This window comes from Acomys minous (genome assembly GCF_964271855.1).
Source record: "Acomys minous genome assembly, chromosome: 15".
Classification (NCBI taxonomy): domain Eukaryota; kingdom Metazoa; phylum Chordata; class Mammalia; order Rodentia; family Muridae; genus Acomys; species Acomys minous.
Genome location: NC_140497.1, coordinates 81,009,233 through 81,032,526, shown reverse-complemented (window position 1 = coordinate 81,032,526; position 23,294 = coordinate 81,009,233). Strand labels below are relative to the sequence as shown.

Below are 23,294 nucleotides of genomic sequence, written 5' to 3'. Positions count from 1 at the left end.
TCCACGCCTGTGCTTTCTACCTTCTTCTCAATAGAAAGGCTGAGACACGAAGAGTACACCTACCTCCTAAACCTTGGTCTGTATTGCCGTCTCACAGGGTATCCAGAGCCACTCAGAGAAACAGTAGATTCTAGGCTAGACAAGCTACATACCAGGCGACTTTAGATCTTTCTTAATGTGAGAAAATAAGAAAAAAATAAGCCGTTGATATCTCCATTATTTAAATCTGGGATCATTCTTGTAATCCAATATGTAAAATCATGTATTTTGAAACATTAAAAATAGGAATCCGTAAACTCAGCTCCAGGGGATCTGGGGCCCTCTTCTGACCTCTGTAGGTGTCCACATACATGCCATGCCACGCACACACACACACACACACACACACACACACACACACACACGTAAAAATTAAGATAAACATTTAAATTAACAAAATAAGAACCCATAGTAAACTGATTAATAGGCAAATAAATGGGGGACGGGCTCTTGCTTACAGTAAAATTCCAGTTCAAGAGCTGGAAGCAGCCCCTGTGTTGCCAGTAGTGATGATCAGTAGTGTCAAGGATCGGAACAGCAGACGACACTGACGAGGGTCAGGTGTTCCCGCAGTCTTAAAGCCTTTCCCCACTCGCTAAGTTTGGGTCAGGTGAGAAATTTGAGGAATAGAGAAAGGTATTATAATGACTTAGATTAGATAGCTGAGCTTTCTCTATAGAGCAAAGCACCTCTACCAAAATGCAGGCCAGTGGAGAAAGCAAAGGGCAGTGAGGCATATGGCATATGTGATTTATCCTGGGGAGTGTGGCGGTGGCTAAGAATGGATGAACACACACTAAAATAAAATGGGTAACATAATAATTATACCCAGGTGAGCCTGGATATTATTGTGGTTTGTTTTGTTTTGTTTTTAGAGACAGGGTTTCTCTGTAGCCCTGGCTGTCCTGGACTCGCTTTGTAGACCAGGTTGGCCTCGAACTCACAGCGATAAACCTGCCTCTGCCTCCCGAGTGCTTGGATTAAAGGCATGCGCCACCACACCTGGCCCGGTTCTTGTGTTCTTAAATAGGTCTTGTAACTTTTCTCTATGTTTGAAATTCTTTCCAAGTGAAATGTTTAAAACATTCTGCGCTTTATTTCAGACCATTCTCACAAAGACCTTGTTTCATTGCTGGAATCAGGATTTAGAGTGAACATTTATACAATATTTCCCTGGTTTGGTGGTGACTCTCAGATGTGGCAGCAGCGAGTGGAAGAGCAGCCATTCTGTGAGCTGTAAAGCCTCAGTATAGTTGTGACCATGGCCACACCTGCTGTGTCACCTGCAAAGGCTCGTATGTTAAGGAAATTTTGGGAAGGTTAATGTAAAATTTAAAAGTCCCTTGATTAGACTTTCCTGTTTTATAAGTTTAGAACTTTTTATTGCCCTAATAGTCATATGTTCGCTAATTAACTGCCTGTTACCGCTGTCTTCTCTTTTCTGGGCATTGAAGATGTAGTACCAAACTAAGCAAATTTCTTTTTTTTTTTTTTTTACTTTTTATTTTATTAATTTATTCATATTACATCTCAATTGTTATTAAGCACATTTCTATTCTCAGGGATTTTACTTCTCCCCCCCCCTTTGGTTTTTCAAGATAGGCTCTTTCTGTGTAGCCTTGACTGTCCTGGACTCGCTTTGTAGACCAGGCTGGCCTCGAACTCACAGCGATCCGCCTGCCTCTGCCTCCCGAGTGCTGGGATTAAAGGCGTGTGCCGCCACCACCCGGCATGGGATTTTATTTCTTATGTGTATGTTGGGGGTAAAGGGAAGTTATGAATAAGAGTAGAAGTTATGTGGTGATGTTCGAGAAAGATCAGAGAAGGGGGTTAGGAGATGCCAGGGTGGACTTGGAGAGACCGCCCAGGAGACATCGGAACAGTGACCTGCAGATGGGAAAGAAGGGCTGCCAAATGCTGTCTCCTAAGATGCCTGCAGACAGACGAGCAAGTGTCAAGGCCTTGAGGCAGGATGTGCCCAGTCTGCCGGAAGTATAAGGAAGTAGTGGAAAGTGATGCCAGAAGCACAGCCATATGGGGTCTTCTATGACACTGTTGGTTCTTATTGTGACATAAGGATGTTCCTTCCATTGTATGATGTAGGCTAGGTGTCCTGCTCATTCTTAACACTGTCATGAGAGAGGACCGTGGAAATCGGTAGGTCAGTCTCTAAGCTTTGACAGAAACTCATGGGAGACGTGACACAGACTGTGCGCACCACGGGTAGTGCGTGTGTGGAGAGAGGTAGATTCTGGATAAGCTTTGGGAATAGTAGCTGCTGATGGGGAGTGTGGGGCGGGAAGGGAGAAGAACTGGAACATTTGAGGTTGTGAAGAGAGGCCTTCAGGTGAGGAGAGATGGGGAGAGAGTTGCCAACGAATGGCATCAGAGTGAGAGTGAGTGCAGTGAGCCATGCCATGGGCTGCCCATAGCTCAAGAACAGCGAGGACTGACAGCCTTTGGAATTCACTGTGGGGGCGATTGGTTACCTCCATGGTTCAGTGGTGTGGTCGGGGTTGGGGGGTTGGGGCGGGGAGTGCACTCAGTTTGAATGAGAGGATCCTAGCAGGCAGAAGGTACATGTGACGTTTGTGATGTGTGACCATCACCTACAGGGGCGTGGAGGGGACAGATTGTTCATCTTCTAGGAACCGAAGATCTGCCAGGAGTTGTTATTTTATTGAGTGGAGGAAGTTGATGACTCAGGAGACAGCAGCGCTCTTGCTTAGCAGCAGGCTGGCATCTGCAGTGACAGGGTTAGACCAGATGTGGCCCGAAGCCAGTCCTGTGGGAGGTGGGTACCAGCAGCGCTCCCACAGCTTTTTCCTGACGGCCCGTGGGATCAGGTCAGCGTGTAGAGGGCCACAGATTTTATGTGGCTCTTGTTTGTTTCCTGGGTGCTTTTCATAACATGATCTGGCAGGTGTCCCAGAAGAGCCATGGGCGGCTATAAAATTGCTTATTAAAAGTTTCTTTCAGAAAATGAGCATTTTGTTATTTTTTAATGATCCACTTTGTTTAAACTCAAAGACCCCTGGAAATTGCTAAAGATTGAGAAATGGTATTTTTTCCCCCAGTAATCTACAAACTGTAAAAAGTTTTAATTCTCAGCCCCTTAGACTTTGTTCAGTAGAACCTCGTTGTTAAGTTATACAGCGAGACAGGCACACCTAACAGTTTAGCTAAATCTGGAGTGCAGGTGACTGTTTCTAATTTATATAACGGTTTTGAAATTCCGATTTTTATGTGTGATCATTTGTGCATTTAACAATACTCCACCCTTTGACATTGTGTCAGATTTATCCTAAATTAGAGACAATCAAAGCATGATATATAAAAAAAGAAATTATAAGGGTCAAAACGGAAATACTGTCTAGATTGTGGCCTGATTAAAACTTGACACCTTGCCGATGTGTTGTGTGCCACAGTTGGAATGCACCAGCGTCATTCCCTGAGCATTTCTTTTGGCTGAACTTATGTTGAAATGGAAGCTTAGAAAGGGAGATTCACTGTCTAGTGTGTTTTGTCTGTCTTCACAGCATCTGTAGGTTGCTTGCTGCTCAGAAGGGTGGTTGAGGAAAACGGTGCTGCACCCTAGCTTGCTGTTTCCAGTTGCCTAGGTTCCCACTGCTTTTGCTTCTATTTACCTGATGTCTACTTGGGCCTGGCCACTCAGAACTGGCAGAACTAGATTATCAGCAGGGAATGCATGTGCAAAAGAAGAAAAACAACTCAAGGAGAAACTGAACACAAGATAGGACCAGGCCTTTCACCAAAGGAAGCCATGACTTAACCAATAAATATGGTTTTAATTATTTTTATTATATAAATTAATTATTTTTGGTGTTACATATATAAATAAATAACCAATAAATATAAATTAACCAATAAATATTTAGCATCATTAATGAGCAAGAAGGTGCAAATTTGGATTGCAGTTGAATGCCATTTTATATCCCAAAAGTAAGGAAGTGAAAGGATGTGGCAAAGTATGAACCATTATTGCTTGTGAGAGTGTAATTGCTAAGCACATTGTGGGGAATACATTTGGCATCACCGTGAAAACTGAATGAGCGAGTCTTTGGAATGTAATATTGAATGAAAATATTAAGTCCTTAGTGTAAATATACCACAGTTTCTTTATCCATTCTTCAACTGAGGGGGGACACTATGGAATACTACTCAGCTATTAAAAACAAGGAAATCCTGAAATTTGTTGGCAAATGGATGGAACTAGAAATGATCATACTAAGTGATTAACCCAGTCCCAGAACGACTCACATGGTATGTACTCACTTATAATTGGACACTAGCCCAAAAGAGATGTCCCATGGAAGTCTTCACTTACCAGGAGATTGAGATAGATGCAGGGACCTCCTATTGGGACTCTAGGTGAGAGAAGTATGGGAGAATGGGGAAATAGAAGGATCCAGAGGGTCCTAGAAACTTACAAGAACAACATCATGATGGGCGGATCTGGGCCCAGGGGGGTCTGCGCAAACTACTGCACCAACCAAGGATAATACATGCAGTAGACATTGAACCTCTATTCAGATCTAGCCAATGGGCAAGACATTCTCCACAGTTGTGTGGAGAGTGGGGACTGAGTCTTACATGAACTCTGGTGCCCCATGTTTGACCACTTCCCCTTGGTGAGGAGGCCTGGTGGCACTCAGAGAAAGGATAAGCAGGCTACCAGGATGAGACTTGATAGAGTGTGACCATATGGTGTGGGAGGAGGTCCCCTTCTGTCACAGACCTAGGGGAGGGGAATTGGGTGAAGGAGGGAGGGGATAACAATTGAGGTGAAATCTGAATAAATTAAATAAAAACAAGAAAATATTAAGTCCTATAAGATAAGAGCTGTTTGATGCCATTTTATGGATTTACAAAGACAGTAGAATACCACCCTGTTGAAGGATACATAAATATACCATACACCTAAAGCAATGTAATGATAAAGGAGACATAGGCGTGCGTCGTTAGAGAGGGCAGGGGTTGGAGGTTTGGGATAATACGAGTAACTTCCATTCTGGAGTTACCTACATGTTCTGTTTGTATGAGGCAAGGTAGCCCAGGCTAGCCTCCAACTTGCTATGTAGCTTAGGATGGCCATGAATCTTGTTCTGGCTTCCACCTCCCAAGGTGCTGTGGCCCATGGATGTGGTTCATCCTCGTTCACTGCAGAATGATCCTGTGTGATGTACATGGACCCCGGTGCGGTCCCTACTTCCTTTGTTAAATACATCCGAGTTTTATTTTGTTTTTCTATTAAACACACATGTGCTAGGAAAGTTCTGGTCTCCTGTCCACGTGTCACAATTCCCCTGAAATGTATGCCTACTAATTAAGATTGTGTTTATATTTAATTTCCATTCAGTAGGATGTAGAAGCCCGAGCCTAGTGATGTTCACCTTATTATTTTGCTTTGCATTTAGCTAAATATTTGCAAGTAACTGTTGTAGGTAGCAAATGATGTATTTAACATATAATTAAGACTGGGCTGTAGCCCTGTTACTATTAAGTTCTTGCTTAGCATTTATGAATGTTGGAAATGTAATATTGAAAGAAAGACAAGACCCCCGTTTGATGTCATTTTTATGGACTTGTGCATAGAATCCCCAGCATTCTGTAATGGAGCTGTGGTGGCTCACTCCTCTAATCCTCGCCCCTGGGAGGAGGGTGCAGGAGGCTCGGTTATGTAGTGTGTTCAAGGCTAGCCTATGGTACACTAGACCCGTTAAGCTACACTCTGAAGTCAGAATTCAGAACTCAAGTCATCACTTCTTGCTTCTTTTATGCTGTCATTAAAATTCCTAACATTCCTGTTAAGCTGCTGGTTCAAAGGCTTCTTCATCAGTGAGCTGTGTGTGTGTGTGTGTGTGTGTGTGTGTGTGTGTGTGTGTGTGTGTGTGTGAGATCTGCTGAATCACACAACTAAGACGTGTTGAAGATGAGATACAGCATTTAAAAAGTAACATTAATTTATTATTTATTTGCCTCTCACTGTGGGGGAGGGGTACCTGTATGTTGTGGCATTGCTTATGGAAGTCAGAGGACAACTTGCAGGAATTGACTCTTTGCTTCCACCATGTAGGTGTCCGGGATCAAATTCAGATCATCAGGTTTAGGGGATAAAGTACCTTTCTTTCTAGCTTTAACTTCTAATTAAGTGCCAGCCGAGCTTGGTTGGAATAGTGGTATGTGCCTATAATTCCCACACTTGGGAGTTCAAGGCTAGCTTGGGCTGCAAGAGACCTTGTCTCAACAGATAAATAAGTAAATGCAAATAATAACAGTAAAAAAAAATCAGCCCATTGAAGCCGTGAGACACTCTTCACAAGTAGATTATTGTTGGATAGGTCTCTGATTTTGTTTGAGTTAGCATATTATGATTAGAGACCAACAAAGTCTTATGACTCAAACTAGTATTATGCAGGCTGACACATGCTAACGATGACAACGCTTCTGCAGGCACAGAATATTGGCCAAGAGTTAGACATCCTGCCAGACTTAGTGCAGGGTCCTCATTCCTTAACATGGAAGACGTGAGACCAAGGCAGTGACTGGTTGAAACCGTGGAAGCTTTTAGGGCAGAGTCGTTGACGTCCAGAGCCTAGACACTCCGTATCCATATGCTAGGGCTCTCCTCCTGAATTAGGGAACCGCTCAGATAACGGGCATGTGGCATGGCCAGAGTGTGACCTGTGAGGGAGCATGGGGGTTTGCTAGTGTTAAATACACACAAATCCACTTAGCTCTCACTTCTTTTACCTGTTGACACATGACAAGCACACCTAGAGAAATACTATGGGTTTTTTTCCCCCTTCCCTGAAGGGGAGACAGTGTGTTCTGTACTGTACAAGCAAATGCCAGTCCCAGAGGGTAGAGCTGGCTCTAGCTGTGGCCGCACCACTCTGCAGGTGTTGTCACATTGCCTTTACATGACTTCTTAGGTCTCAAGTTCTTGACTAAGTAAAGAAGCCAGTCTGATCTGTAGCAAATACTTTTAAGTGACCTAGTTTTCACAGATTTTAAGAAAAATGATCAGCTCTATGTTATTTTAAGAAGCTATTTACATTTCTGTGTGCGTGTGTGTGTGTGTGTGTGTGTGTGTGTGTGTGTGTGTGTGTGTGCGTGCGCATGTGGGCAACGTTGTGGAGGTCAGCGGACAGCTTGCAGGAATCAGTTCTCTCCTTCCACCCTGCGGGCTCCAGGGCTCAAACTCAGGTTGCGGTTGTCAGGCTTGGTGGCAAGCGCCTTTACCCACTGAGCCATCTTGCTGGCCCCTTTCACCAATTATTTTAATAGCAAAGTTTATCTACCTTACGAGGTATGTTCTCGGTTGTTAAAGGAAGGTGACCGGTGACAAGGTAGGCTCACAGAAGGTGCTGAGTCAGCTGTCTTCTGAACACATGCTGAGTCTCTCTCTCGTCTCTCACAGGCGCCATCTGCTTCAGGAAGAGAGTGCCTGTGATCCCCTGTCTGCAGATTCATGCCAGCCCAGCACACGGAATCAGGTCAGTTTCAGGACTTGATACAGCTGTCAGTAAAGGGAGCCTGAGATGGAATCACTGAGGCATAATCACGTCTCCTGAGCTGTGACTCAGAAGACCCAGGCTTCCGTCCTGGTTTATCCCTGATGGCGGGTAAATGAGGAAAGCTACTTCATCTTTATTCTTAACCCAAACTGGGCAAACAGGAAGTCACTATGTCCAGTTACAATTCTGTCTTCCCATCACCAGGTATTGTGGGTCCCTGTCAGTGACAAGACCATGTGTCAGAGACACTTAACCCAACTTATCACTGAGGTTTGATCAACTAACACATCGTAAAATGAAATCACACCAGGTTGTTAGTGTGGTCACTCACCTAGGGGAGCTTCGTTTGCTAGCAGCACTCTCTACTGCAAGAGCCCTGGTCACTCACTCCACTGACCCACCCATGGGGGACCACTGCTCTCTAACTCTGTACAGCATCACTGGCCCCAGAAGATAGGGAAATTCAGAACGGAAAGCAAGGTTTTCAGGACATGTGTACTGTTTGAGCCCTGGTGAAGTCAGTCAGCAACAGGGAGCTGGGACCATGCATAGGACTCGTTAAATCAGTCGTATTGTCCCCACTGTGAGTGGCCAGCTTAAGTGGAAAATGACACTGTAAGGCACTTGTGAATCCCACGAGTCTACAACTGCCGTGACTGTACTGTTTCCTTTTAGCCATGGGAGTTTGAACTGCTTAGTTTTCATGGGCTCTCGGTGCTTTAGTCATGTTCTTCATGGTGCCTTTTGGGCCGTGTTAGTTCTCTGCTGGTCAAAAGTCCCCCAACTGAAATTCAATTAACCAGAAAGAGCAGGGCAGCAGGTTTTGAAGTGTTCCAGGAGCTACAGTTAAGATGCACAGTGGCCACAGAGGCCTAAGCAAAGAGGTTCCCTGCTAGCTCTCAGCAGGGGACAGGTTCCCTGCCCTCTGCACACACATCCATTTCTCTGTCCTCTGCACACATACACATGTTGCCCTGTCCTTTGCACACATGTGTTGTCCTGCCCTCTGCACACAAACACATGTTGCCCTGTCCTCTGCACACACACACATTTCTCTGTCCTCTGCACACATACACGTATTGCCTTGTCCTTTGCACACACATGAGTTGTCCTGCCCTCTGCATACAAACATGTGTTACCCTGTCCTCTGCGCGTGCACACACACACACACACACACACACACACACACACACACACTTCTATGTCTTCTGCACACACGAACATTTCTCTGTCCTCTGCACACACGGTGTGTTTTCCTGCCTCTGGCAACTCACTGTCTTCAGCCCGTTCTTTGTGGGAGGCATGCTAAGCCACTCCTCCCAAGCTGTGTCTTTAGTCTAGACTCCCCTGGCAGGCTTTTCTGCCACGTACCAGCCTACATTTCCCAGCATGCACTGTTTCTCAGTCACCCCAGACAAGCTTAGGATGGGCATTTAAAACTTCACATTGGCCTTTTGTTCAAAACCTGCTCTCTAAAATCCAACTCATTTCCTCCTCCTGAAATGCAAGCTATGGTCCAGCACAGTGGGACAGCACATGCTGAGATTCAATCCCTAGTACCAAACGCGGGAACTAAGTAGTTCCAAGAAGGAACTCTAGAAATTAAGGCGATTTGTGAATACAAACACTGAATGTGAAGCTCAAAATGCCAAGTGTAACATTTTATAATCAGAAAAAAAGTTGTAAAATAAAATTGCATGGCTAATACTTTTAGGATTTTAAATTATAATGTATTTTTCCTTAATTTTAAGAAATGATGGTTAAAGTTTAGGACCCAGGAGGACTAGATGTGTCTCACTCAGTAGTAGAGCACCTGCCTGCCCAGCATGATGAAAGCCTTGGGCTTGATCTTCCTCAACGTAGATAAACTAATGTCACCAACTAGGTAAATAATTTAATAAGACTTAGGACTGTTGATAACTTTCATCACACTTTTATTTCTTGCTGTGAAACTTTGTGTGATTTTTCCTTTTCTGTACACTTGTGCCTTATTGAGTAATTCCTGAGGTTTACCTGCCCTTCCTCACTGAACTGAATGTTAAATCCTTAGTAGACTTCCTGGGTGCTTATTCAGAGAGCAAAGTGTGCACCAGCCTTCAACAATAGGATAGTTAAAACCAGCCCCTGTAGAGTGTTCCCAGTGGGTTAAGTGAAAACCTGCCAGGTTTTCTAACTGTTTAACTCACAGTATTGTTCCTTTCAGCAGTCTGCCTGGGGCAGATTTCCTGAGCTCATCTCATTTTGTCATCAGTAAAATGGCTTGGCTACTGGTTCTCAATGGGAGAGTAGGAAGTGATGGTCTCACATAAGTGCCTTGGTGTAGTGAGTGACACTGCACTTCGCTTTGCTTTGCCTGACACAGGGGAAGGAGGGACACAGCCTTCCTCCAGGCCTTGTTAAGATGTGAGCTGGTCATTCTCCTCTGTAGTCTGTTTTACCAGGACCTCTGGTAAAAACACTTGTGTGGGTTAATATGGTTGTGAGATGTCTGGGTGCTTGTGGGCCTCCTGAGAGAGCTAATCTTAGAGAAAAAGGCTCTGTGGGTAAGTGAGGAGAAGGGAGGAATTTAGGAGGAAGTCTCTCCGACACCCAAACACTTTGACCTAATTTAGTCAGGCATGTGCCCAAGCACGTTGGTTTGTTTTTTTTAATTTATATAACAGAAAGGAAAACTGCTTTTTTTTTTTTTAGGTGCATATGGGATACGTGTAATCTCAGTACCCAGAGGCCACAGTGAAAGGAGAGAGTGTGAGGCCAGCCTGGAGCACATAGGGAAGAGAGTGTGAGGCTAGCCTGGACTACACAGGGAGCAGAGAGTGTGAGGCTAGCCTAGACTACACAGGGAGCAGAGAGTGTGAGGCTAGCCTGGACTGCACAGGGAGGAGAGTGTGAGGCTAGCCTGGACTGCACAGGGAGGAGAGTGTGAGGCTAGCCTGGACTGCACAGGGAGGAGAGTGTGAGGCTAGCCTGGACTGCACAGGGAGGAGAGTGTGAGGCTAGCCTGGACTGCACAGGGAGGAGAGTGTGAGGCTAGCCTGGACTGCACAGGGAAGAGAATGTGAGGCTAGCCTGGAGCACATAGGGAGGAGAGTGTGAGGCTAGGCTGGACTGCACAGGGAGAGCCTGTTGGAAGGAAAGAAAGAACAAGCACTAATGAGTCAAATCAAAGTTCTCAGCAGTATAAGTGACAGAGAAGAACGACAGACAGGATTGGCCGTCTCTGGGACGTGAGCTCTCAGGGTTGGTTTTTGCACGTGTTGATGGAGGTACTTGAGAGAAACTGGTCTAGCCTCATACTTCAGAAGCCACGTTCAGGGTTCTATGACTGCAGGGATGATGCCACATGGAAGCAGGACATGTGAACAGCTTGACTTCAGGACAGAACAGAGAAAGGCACAAAGTCCTCTTTCTTTTTTTTTTTTTAATTACTTAATATTTTTGTTTTATATAAGTTAGGATATCTCATTACCTAGTCCAAGAGATGCTTCTGAGCACCTCACAGGTATAAGTTTTAATTTAAAATTCAAAAATTTAAAGAGCAGAGTAGTTAAAAAATTTGGTTTAGTTAAAAAAGCAAATCTTACCTTCTCCAAAAATCAGTAGGTAAGGTAAGCCGCGTGTCTTACCACACAGGTGTGTGTTTTCATGTCTCTGAAGGAAGGCTGCTAAAACATTTTTCAGAAAGCAAGTGATCCCACCTGAAAGAGTGCGCCATGCCCGGCTGGGGACAGGGCGAGTCTCAGGCAGACAGGACAGCGAGTACAGCGCTGCTGTGATAGGCTGGGAGGTGGAGAGAATGCTGAGCGTCCAGGCCACTGTGTCTGCTGTACCGCAGCAAGTAGCAAAGAGACTGTGTCAGGCAAGATTAAAAGTCAAGCGCCTAGACCCAGAGCTGTCCTCTGACCTCCATATGCATGTTGTCACACGCACAGGTGTGTGCACACACAGACACACACAGACACACACACACAGACATACACAGACACGCACACAGACACACACACACAGACATACACAGACATGCACACAGACACACACACACAGATACACACACACACACACACACACACACACACACACACACACACGATTAAAAGAAGACAACCCGTCGTGCCTGGCTGTGAGGTCTTCCCACACACTTGGGTTCTCTAGAAATCAGTGACTACATTTAGATGTGGCTCATCTTTCTCTCCTGGTTCTTGGATCACGCTTTTCAGGGTTTTTCATTTCTTGCACCTGCTGAAGAATGGCCTGTTGAGAGATTTAGTTTGATAATGTCACATTTATCTTTGAAATCCACCCACTTCCTCTGAGTAATAAATAGTTAATGGTAATAAAAGCGGTGTTATTAGCATTTACTGTTTTCTTGTCTTTCTTTTCCTTCATTTTTTTGTTCTAACAAGTAGATTCACTTATTGTTACTCTAATCTTCAGGTAGGAGATGACAGACTTATTGGCTCCGGGCCTCATTCTGTGGCTGCTCCTCCTCCACCTCCTCCACTTAAAAGACCATGAGGCACTTTGTTGTGTGTGCCTTTGAACTTAGTGTTTGAAGATGCTCACTGCTAGACTGGCCTATGGGTGGCTGTTATCGTAAACATGAGTTTCAAACATCTTACTCTATTGGTGAGAAAAATAAAAAGGTTCCTGGTAGGAAAGTGTTCGCAGTAAAATGACCATTGGAGTCTGCAGTGACCCTGGATGAGGTTAAAATTCAATTTGGGGTGGGGAGGGGGGGAGGGGAAGAACCTACTGGACTTGAAACTGAATCTCAAGCATCGCTGGACCCAGCAGTGTTTTTGGCATTTCCTGTGTGGATTAGTATACTCTGGCACTTTCTATCTGTGTAGGTAGGTAGATACCATACTCACCTTTTCTGTAGACAGTGTGTCTATGAGACAGGATCTCACTTGATAGTCCTTGAAGGTTTCAAACTTGTGATCCTCCTGAGAGTGTTGGGGTTATAGGCGTGTGATATCTTAGTGCCAGATACTAGAGATACTAGAGAACTCATGTGCAAGGAGAGCAGTCAGGCTGCCGAGCTCACAGGTGCTTTAGGCACTTGCCCTTTCACTTCTTTTCCAACTTCCCTGTGCTCTGCTCTTCTTTCTTTCTGCTGATTGGGCAGCTTTCCGAGCTGTTTAGGGCCCGAGTGTGACTGGAGCCAACTAGATAGTGACCCCGGTAGTGTGTCTGCTCAGCGGGAGAGGGGAGCCACGTGCGTGCCCCCCCCCCCCCCCCGTTTTGAAGGACGGCAGGCCCATTCTCGGAGGAGTCCATTGTAGCCTTCAGGGTTTGCTGCCCAGAGCAAGAAAGAGAGGACGCTCTGTGGGTGTGTGACACCCTGTGGTGTGTGGCGGGAGGAAGGTGAAAAGTTAGCTGTGGTAGTGGAAGAAAGTGAGAAACTTGTCCTTGAAAAAGCACTTGAGGTTGAGGTCTATTGCAAGGTTATTCTTTTGAGGAAGCTCTTGGTGTTTTCTCGTGCTGGGTTTTATGCTAGACTTTATTTCTGCAGCTCTTCTTGATGAGTCTGAATGAGAAGGCATTCTAAGTCTCCTGGTGGAGACGAGAATCTAACTGAACGAGTGCTTCAGTCTTACAACTCTGCTAAAGATGCAGTGGCCTCAGGTCAAACCTGCTTCGTCTGAGGAATAGGGCTATGTGGTAACCTTTGCCATCTTTGTAAATTTGTCTCCAGATTGAACGTACCAGTTCTTATTTTCTTAAAGCTTTAGTTTATTTTAGTTTATTTTCTCAGACATAGTCTCACTCTGTAGTCTTGGCTGTCCTGGAATTCACTCTGTAGGCCAGACTGGCCTTGAACTCACAGAAATACACCTGCCTCTGCCTCGGGAGTGGTAGGGCCCAAGTTTATTTTTTTTTTTAAATGTTTGCTCGCTTGGTGTGCAGATGCATGTCCAAACACTCACACAGCATTGCAATCATGAGAGCCACAGGGCAACCTGCAGCAATGGTTCTTTCATACCATGTGGGGCTGCAGCTTGAGCGCGGGTTACCAGGTTGGCAGCACGTGCCCTTACCCTCTGCCCTGTCTTTCCCGCACTGTCCTCCTCCCTGTGTGCTTTACACTTAGCCCTGGCTCCCAGAAGTTTTGGACTTTTTAAGAATTAGAAAATAGCCCAGTATGGTGGTACATGCCTTTAATTCCAGCACCTGGGAGGCAGAGGCAGGCGAATCTCTGTAAGTTCCAGGCCAGCCTGGTCTACAAAATAAGTCCAGGACAGCCAAGGCTACACAGAGAAACCCTGTCTCAAAAAATAGGGGGAGGTGGTGGTGGGGGAAAAAGAAATAGAAAACTACTCACAACGTAAGAAACAGATGATGTATAAGGCATTATAAAGAATTCAAGTTTTATAAAAACATAATTTCATTCTCTAGTTCTTCATTTCCCTTGGCAAGACACTCCAGGGAACATTATACAACTGTGTGCTTTAAGGAGAGATTCGTGTAGGTCAGCCGCAAATCTCCATCTATGTACCAGTGACGCGGCTCTGGGCCTATCAGTGTCGGTGGAGCCATGTGCATTTGTTTATACAAGGAAAAGAAAGAGCAGTCATAATCTCACACATCGTCTCACTTTTATTTAACCTGACTGGAGTGGCAGTCTGTTCTGAGAGTTGAGCAGTGGGCTTTGCAGGAACTAGCCATGTCACCCAAGGATGGAGCGCAGCACAGGGGCATTCGCTTAGCAGATGTGGCCTTTGTTTTCTGAGGTCTCCAAACAACAAAACAAAACAAAACAAAAAAGTCCTGGAAATCTAAAAGCAAAGAGTGTGCGTCTCGTTACATAACTCACTGCTCACTTCCTTTGCCTCTTAGGGCAAGCGCGCTGTGCAGTCCAAGCCCGCATCCAGCCCCCACCCTCTGACTCCCAGGCTCACTGGCACACCCTGCAACCGTGCCCAGCTTGCTTTCTTCTTTTGAAGATAGTGAGACTAATATTCTTATAGAAATGCACATTCTTTGTTTGTTCTTCCTGGAGTCTGCCTAGCAACGTGGGAAAATAACCCCTCTCGTAGGAGCAGGAAGCCGCATGAGATTTAAAAAAAAAAAAAAAAAAATCCCAGGAAATTGGATAGTGACACCGTGGTTACTGCCTGACTGAGGTTGAAGCAGAATGTAGGGGGCCAGTGAGCCCAGGCTGGCATGATTTGTGGGGTGGGGGTGGGGGCAGAGGTTGTATGCATTAGACAGTCTGTCAGTTTGTCAAAAGGCTTTTTTCTATGTGAGTGCACAGGTAAAAATTAATATTTCGCATTGCTTCCTGCAAATTCTCCAGGTCCCGCTCTCACTTGGTGGCTGCACTACTGTACAGTAGTGGGGTGAGAGTCAGAGCCAGATCTTGGGGTGAGCAGCTCTGCCCAGGGCTGGAGCCTCCTGCTACTTCCTTCTCTGTGGTGAGGAAGCAGCTGGTATAGGGAAAGGAGCAGCCAGCACAACCCGCCTCGCGCCTGCTTCCTCGGGGTCCTGGCACAGGGACCTGTGGCTGCTTAACTCCCTTCGCAACCTAGCAAAGTCCTCCCCAATTCATAAAACTAAAAGATATTCTTCACAGCTGGGCCTAAGCACCAAACAGTGATAAAAATAGGATTGATACTGTCTACACCACTTGATTATTGTTGGGATTAAAGAGGCAATTTGTGAAAAAATGCTGAAAGTGGACGTGAAATAAAGCAGCTACTTGGATCAAGTCAAATGGTCAAATACATGTGGAATCTCTTTGCTGGGAAAAAAAAAAAAGCCCTAGACAGAAAACTTGTGGATGCCCAAGAAATAACATGTGGGTATGAGCCGTGCACTCACTCCGTCCGCATTGCAGAAACCTGAGTAATGATGTCCCGAGAGAAACAGTGAAATGCGCTAGAAAGTAGCATTTCATTTCAGAAATTCATCTGAAGGAAGCAGAGCGAAGTAGTTAAGGACACAACATGGGAAGAGAGAGAGAGAGAGAGAGAGAGAGAGAGAGAGAGAGAGAGAGAGAGAGAGATTCCTTTGATCTCTCAGGGTAGAATGCTAAAGTCGGAGTGCCTGTGTGACTGTATTCATGGTCTCAATGCATTCCTTTTGATGTTGCTTAGAGGAGATTTGTTTTATTTTTAAACATTTTTGTAAAAACAAAATAAGCCTGTCACAGCACTTGCAGTTTGACAGTACTCAGAGAGCAATGCCTGCTGCACAGGGCTAAGGGCCGTTCTCTTCTCCAATTGGAATTTTAACTTGATGCTTAGACCCAGCTGTGAGGAATATCCTTTAGTTTCATGAATCTGGAAGAGCTTTACTGAATACCTAATTGTCTTTTCCCTTGTAAGGGGCTCCATCCTCCGCTGGCAGTGGGTGGGCCAGGTTAGGTAACCAGACAGGTTGCCACAGTTGGTTCCCGCTGCTGTGGACACTGGGGGGGTGGGGGGGGGCAGCTTCCAGGAGCGAGTACTTTGTCGCTGATGTTTTCGTCCGGGATCAGCTGCTCTGTGTTCTGGGCTGTGCTGAGGGGACATCATGGAAGGAGGCATGATGGAGTGGATCTCTTTTTTTTTTTTTTTTTTTGTGGCAGACAGCAAGCACAGAGCGGGAAGGAGGGAGGGAGGGAGGGAAAGCTGGGAAGGCAGGAAGGGGCCAGGTGTCCTGCAAAGGCACACCCATGGTGACTTTACCTAATATTTTCACCCCCTTCTCAAATACTGTCACCAGCTGGAGACTTAGCCTGTCACACATGTGTCTGCAGGGGACATTTGATGTTAAAGTCATAACATGTCACATGGTACAGGAAATAGGGGACATTTGATATTAAAGTTATTACATGTTACATGGTGTAAGACATAAGGAAGTATTTCAGAAGGAAATAAAGGGCCAAAGCAGCAGCTGGAACAGAACACTTACGCAATGAACAGAATATTAAGTTGAGAGAATTCGATGAGGCAAGATGGTGTGCTTCTGTGGGGTGGTTAACTGAAGAGGCAGGGTAGCAACACTCGGCTGGGCAGGTTTCCAGACATCGTGTTTTCACTCTTCCTGATAATACCTGTTCCTTCTTGTACAGAGGAAGCATTGTCTACACGTGAAGTTTATTCCCTCTGTTTAGTCAGACATGGTGGCTCATACCTCTACTTATAGGATTCAAGAAGTTGAGGCAGGAGAGTTGCTACAAGTAAACTACAACCTGGACTACTGTGGTACTTTGAATAAGAGTGGCTCCTATAGGCTCATAGTTTGAATGCTTAGTCATCAGGGAGCTGCACTGTTTGAGAAGGGTTAGGACGCATGGCCTTTCTGAAATAGGGGTGGCCCTGTTGGAGGAAGTGTGTCTATAGGGGATGGGGTTTGAGGTTTCAAAAAGTCCACGCCAGGCCCAGCGTTTTCCTTCTCTTAGCCCGCGGATCAGGATGTAGTCCTCAGCTGCTGCTCCAGTGCAGTGTGTGCTGCTCTGGCCCCCTCAGCCCCATCACAATGGTCATGGACTGTACACCTCTGAAGCTGAGCCAGCCCCCAGGTCAGCGCTTTCTTTTAAAAGAGTTGCCTTAGGCATGGTATCTTTTCATAGCCATAAAACAGTGACTGAGACAACTACATAGTTCGAGGCCAGCCTGGGCTACAGAGAGGACACTGGCTCAGTCAGTCAGTTAATAGAGAAACAGTGTAAGAAAGTAATGTACTTATTCCTTTCCAAGTGCCTTTAAAATTATTTCGAGTGCCTTATTTTTAACTTCCTCACCCCAAAATACCAATATAATTTCTCTTTCCCCCAAGAAAAGAGGCCTAAAGAGGAAGATGCTCTCAGCAGCTTCCAGCTAAGTGGAACTTAGGTCAAGCGCGTCAACTTTGGGCTGCATTTTAGGTCTTTAAGCAGTCTGTATGAAGAGCAAATTAAGCAATTTAGCTGCATACAAAGTTGGGTTGTTTTGTTTTGATTTGTTTTTAAGGACACATATTTGCATGCACAGATCTGTGGAAATCCAAGCAAGAGCTCAATTGGAATTGAAGGGATCTTTGTTTTTTTTTTTCCCCTTCCCTCTCCCTCTCTCCCTCTCTCCCTCTCTCCCTCTCTCCCCTTTCCCTCTTCCCTCTCCTCTCTCTCTCATGAAAATCCTCACCAAAGGCAGGAATTGCACTCTGCAGGGAGAGGTCATGCTGCAGGTTCTGGCATCTTCGTTTTCCTGTCCAGCTTACTAGCTTTCTCCTGTGCAAACTGGAGACGATCTCCCTTTGACTCCTCCTGGATCTCAACATTGACCATGTTTTACATTACTAGTGTGGAACATCAAGGAATGTTCATGCTTATGAACTATTCCAAAAGTTCCTCATGGAAGTTACTTGAACCTGTTACTATTATCCAAAACCAGTGGGTCCTAGAATATACAGGTATATTGTCCAACATATACACGTAGGTTTATGTGTATATAGCTTTATTCACATACGGTTGTGTATTGATTCTGTGAATTGGGGTACTACACATATGCAAGAGGAAAGCAGTACAGACAGCCCTGTGCTCGCATCCTAGCCAACAGCCCTCACACAACATGTTCATAGGACTGTCCCATGTCACTTCTGAGGGAAGTGATGAAAGTGGCTTTTCAGTGTCGGCCATGATGGTGCATGTCTCTAATCCTGTGAGGCTGACAAAAGCGAGTGCGTGAGTCAAGGCAAGCCAGTGCTGCATAGTGAATGCCAAGCCAGTTGTGTGCCCTAGTGAGGCCCAGTCTCCAGCGAAACAAGATAAGCAGTAGTTTTCCCCGACTGTGTCCAGTTGGCTCATCGGTAGTCCTCAGGGTGCTGCCTGGTTAAGTAGAGAGGATTTGCTGTGCTGTGTCATCTACAGACCAGGCTTCCCTGCGTCCGCTGTGTTGTTGTATTCGTTGCCTCTTTTTCGTTCCTTTTGCGTTTCTACACCTCTGTGTTTTCCTTCCTTTCTGTTCTGTTTCCTTCCCTTCTTTCCCACCTCTTTCCTGGAGAACTGTCCCATGGTGTTTGTGAAGGAAGCACTGACTGAATTGCTTCCCACTCGTTTCCCTAAGAGTGGCTCCCAGAGGGTCAGCAAGATGGCTCAGCGGGGGACAGGAGAGGACCAACAGGGGTGCGTTGTCCTTGAAAACACACACACACACACACACACACACACACACACACACACACACACACGAAAACAAAAGACTGCCTCTGCAGTTTTCTCCTGATTACGTTCACAGAACTCATTGGACAGTACTTTTGAGAAATTACAGAAATCCCTAGGTAACAATTTTTGCATATTTCTCAAGATCCAAAAGAAGGAAGGAAGATCTAAAAATATATCTGTGATGTAGTTTGTCAGTTTTGTGACTTTCAAATTCATGTAATAAGTTCTTTCCTGTTTGACTCAGTACCTGTTAGGCAATCTAGAGAGGACCATGCACCACTTCCATCTGACCGCAGGATGGAATGGGACTCTGTAGCCGTGTGCAGGATAACTCAGGGCCATGGTGAAATGGTGGCTTTCATCCATCAGATGTGATGCTCAGGGTTGAGATCCTGGGCCACGTGAAATGGAGAAAAATGACAGTGGGCAGTATCCCCTCACCCCCCCCCCCCCAGGGTACTAAGTCGGGTGTGGGACTGGAAGGAAAGGCAGGGAACGGGCAAGCATTGCATAATGTAGGCCAAGGGTCAGCTTTCTGGCTTGTTGATTGGTTGCTACTGAGCCCCTGAAACTGTATGGGTTAGAGGTGGAGCAGAGCTCAGTGTCTGAGGGTGTCCTTCAGAAGTAATTTCAACCATTACAGAAAAATTGCAAAAGACACTGTAGAGCGCATCATGTATACTTGCCTGTTGCTGCTCTTTTCTTGCAGGGGTTTTATTACTCACACATGACTGCTTTTGCGTGTGTATAAATAACATGCTTTAGGTTCCATCAGTACATGGTAGCCCATTTGCCATAAGCCCTTCAGTGTAGGGAATCTGTTCCTGTTGACGTCACTTTCATCTCCCATGATGCTCGCCCGGTGCAGCACTTTGCTGTCCCTCTAGTGCCCGAGCTTATCTGTGGCTCTGTGTTGATCTAGGTGTTGTATTAAGTTGCCTTTGCTTAGCTGTGATTGGAACTCTGAGAAAGAACTTGAGGAGGAAGGGTGTACTGGCTCGCGGTTTCAGCGGGTTCATCCCTTGCCTGGTTGGCCTCATCACTTCGGCAGAACATCATGGAGGTGGAAGTGTGGCAGAGGCTCAACTTCCCAGGAGGAAGGGGAGGTAAGGAGGACAGACCACCACAGGTCACCTTGGTGACCTCCTCCTTCCAGCTAGGCACCAAGCCTGTTGGGGATGCTTCACACTCAGACTCTGGTGGGTTTGGATTGGTTTGGCCTCATAGACGCATGTGTCTCAATGCTTGGCCCATGGGGAGTGGCACTGTTAGGAGGTGTGGCCTTGATGAAGTAGGTGTGGCCTTGTTGGAGGAAGTGCATCACTATGGGGGTGGGCTTTGAGGCTCGTAGTGCTCAACTATGCCAGTGTGGAACAGTCCCTTTCCTGTGGATCAAGTTGTAGAACTCTCTCGGCTCCTCCAGCACCATGTCTGCCTGCGTGCTGTCATGCTTCCCGTCATAACGATGATGCACTAAACCTCTGAACCGTAAGCCAGCCCCGCTTAAATGTTTGCCTTCATAAGAGCTGCCCTGGTTATGGTGTCTCCACAGCAATGAAACCCCAACTAAGACAGACTGTAACAAGTCCTGACTGTCCCTTACTCAGGAGTAGTTGTTCACAGTTTGTTTGTTGAATATCTTAGGAGTATGCACTCACCCTGCCTTTCCCCTTGTTTTATTGTGGCCATGCTTTCTACTTACTGTGATTTCAAGTAAGCATCCTTGGATAAAGTATTACATAAGGAATATATCTTGCCCATTATTTGAGATACATATTTTGACCACCTGTTTCACTGTCAGATTTCCTCACTGTAAACCCCCTGGCAACTAATGCAGTCTGTGGGGAAGAAGGCACCTTAAGATAAATTTCTTTTGGGTGGTTTCAAGACAAGGTCTTTCTGTGTAGCCTTGACTGTCCTGGACTCACTTTGTAGACCAGGCTGGCCTTGAACTCACAGCAGTCTGCCTGCCTCTGCCTCCCAGGTGCTGGGATTAAAGGCATGCGCCACCACTGCCTGGGCACCTTAAGATAATTAAAATACAATTCTTTATAATATTTTTATCTCCTGTATGTAACATTTGTTGGTGATACTTATTGGAATTATTCTGTTCATTATTGGTGTGAATTCACAGTTTGCTCCCCTCCACCACGATTAATGAGTCATTATCCTCTCAAAATTTTGGTTCTCAAACTGCCCCATGTTGCACTGGAGTCTTCTGCCCTTTTATGTGCCCAACATTTTTTTTAAATGAGCATGTCATTATTTTTACTCTTTATAAGAAGGCTTATCATGTCCTTTAATGCTCAGCACTTGGAGTTAGTCATTGCCCTGAGTAGCTGTGAGTTCTCATCAAGAAGAAATGAAGATACAGATGTTCTCAGCATGTATGCCAATGCTCTGTATTTTGTTTGTAGGCTCTGCCATGGAAGAAAGCTAGTTAACATATGCATCTTTATATACAAAACACACATATAAACATGCATTGTCATTTGTGTGTGTGTATGTATGTGTGTTTGTGTATGTGTGTATATATATATATATATTCCTGTTTCATAGATACATGTATGAGCAGTTATGTTTCGTTGTTGTTCTTTTGAGACAGGGTCTTCTGTAGCCCCAAACTCACTGAGTAGCCAAGGATGACCTAGAACTCCTGAGTGCTAGGTTTACAGGTGGAGCGGGCCCAGCTGTATTTTGAAATGCAGATTCACATTGATGCCTTCACTTGGCCCTTCCCATAATAGGAACATGAGCCCCACTACTATCAACATTTAACTGGGAAGGTACCTTTTCACATATTACTCCATTTTCTCAAGGATTTTGTATTTCAACTATTCAACCCATTATCTACAGTAAAGCTGGTCTGTAATGTACATTAAGTGCTTTCTTATTTGGCTTTTGACATTGCCTGTAGTGTTTTCACTACTCAGAGATTTAAGATTTTTATGTAACCCTACTTGTTAATGACTCTGTTATTGCTCTAACATTTTGCACAATGAAAACCATAATGAATTTAAATGAAGTGCTTATATAAGACAGGAAAGAAATGAAGTAGTGGTTTCCTAGAGCAACAGCACTAACTCCCACTGCTGTCATATGCCGCAGGCTTACATGTCAAGGCTGGACCCCAAAGGAGTGTGAGTTCAGCTACAGAGCAAACTCACTTGACTTTAGATTTCTCTTCCTGCATTTTCAAACACCTTAGACCTCTCCTCACACTGTCTGCCTCCCTTCCATTCTTGTCACACGCCCCACTCACCCTTGCCAGTTCCTTCCCCAGGTCAGTGGCTGATGGTTTTGTTTTGTGACTAGGGCCGTCTGTGTGACTATTAGATTGGATCTCCACTGACGCTGTGGTGCCACTGTTGGGTACACAACTAACCCTGTGAGTAGCAAGTAGTACAGCAGTGAGTGGTGAGGGTCCCCTGAGGCCCCTCCCATCCAGGCTGGACTGCCGTGGCCAGATCGAGTGCAGGCATCCACAGCCGCCATGAATTGTGATCGCAATGGCTGTGTCCTGCCTAGGAAATGACACTTCAAAGCCTATCTTCTGGGTCTTAGATTTTTTCCTGTCCCCCTCATATTTGGTGTTTCCCTAAGCCTTAGTAGGAATGTCTTGTTTAGGGCCGAGCACTCGTTCACCATTTGTTTTCTGCATTGCCACTCTACACCGGAAAAGAGAGGCGTCTCTGATTAAGGCTGAGAGCAGCCTGTATCAGTGCGTACGAACATACATATTTAGAAGACAGCTCGACACTATGGAATTTGCTAAAACACAGCATTCTGACTTGGTGTTCCCAAGGGCTTATGATTTTCCCTGCCATGGTTTTGACCAGGTCTATGGAACCATGCATGAGTTCCTTTCTGTGGTGTAGCAATCTCAAATCTGCTCAGGTAGCAGCTGGTTACCCACCCAGCAGTAGTGCCACTGTTGCACAAGTGGGCGGCATATCTTGCCTGGCAGATTAGTCTTGGAGATGTAGGAATAAAACTGGGTTAACTGATACTTTTCTGATCCACTCACTAACCCCAGGAAGCCTGGGCAGTAGTTTCTGGGACAACGAAAGCTGTCTGTGAGAGAGGGGGTGGTCCCAGCTCAGTCCCAACTCAGTCCCAACTCCATTTCTCTGTATGTATTCAAGGAGTCTGGTGCTTTTGGCACAAGGTTCTTACCTAATTCTGGTAGGCAACCACAAAGTATGTTGGGATCCTGTACTGTTTGGGGATCTTTTTGGGCCTCTTTGGCCAATAACTTTTTTTTTTTTTTTTTTTTTTTTTTTGGTTTTCTGTGTAGCCTTGGCTGTCCTGGACTCGCTCTGTAGACTAGGCTGGCCTCGAGCTCACAGTAAGCCGCCTTTGCCTCCCAAGTGCCGGGATTAAAGGCGTGCGCCACCATGCCCAGCTGGCCAATAACTCACACACACACACACACACATTCATATATATATATTGTTGTTGTTGTTGTGGCTCTTGTTTGTTTGAGAAAGGGTCTTACTGTGTTTCCTTTGCTGGCCTGGAACTCACTATGTAGGGTGAGTGCTGGGTTTTGAGGCACGTCCAGCCTGTATTTTAAAAATTTGATT

The 23,294-nt window shown here is 45.5% G+C and overlaps 1 protein-coding gene across 8 annotated transcripts in view; it reads left to right on the top strand.

Annotated features, from left to right (window-relative positions):
* Positions 1-23,294, top strand: part of WDFY3 (WD repeat and FYVE domain containing 3) — a 237,044-nt gene that overhangs the window by 19,276 nt on the left and 194,474 nt on the right. For 6 of the 8 annotated variants that reach the window (XM_084759376.1, XM_084759374.1, XM_084759372.1 and 3 more), the window contains exon 2: positions 7,484-7,559. The exons of the other annotated variants lie outside the window; for them this stretch is intronic. Coding sequence is in view for 4 of the 6 variants with exons in the window: in XM_084759372.1 (XP_084615498.1) it covers positions 7,484-7,559 (76 nt within the window). In the remaining 2 variants the exon portion in view is untranslated. The remainder of the gene's footprint in view (positions 1-7,483; positions 7,560-23,294) is intronic. 8 annotated transcript variants of the gene reach the window in all.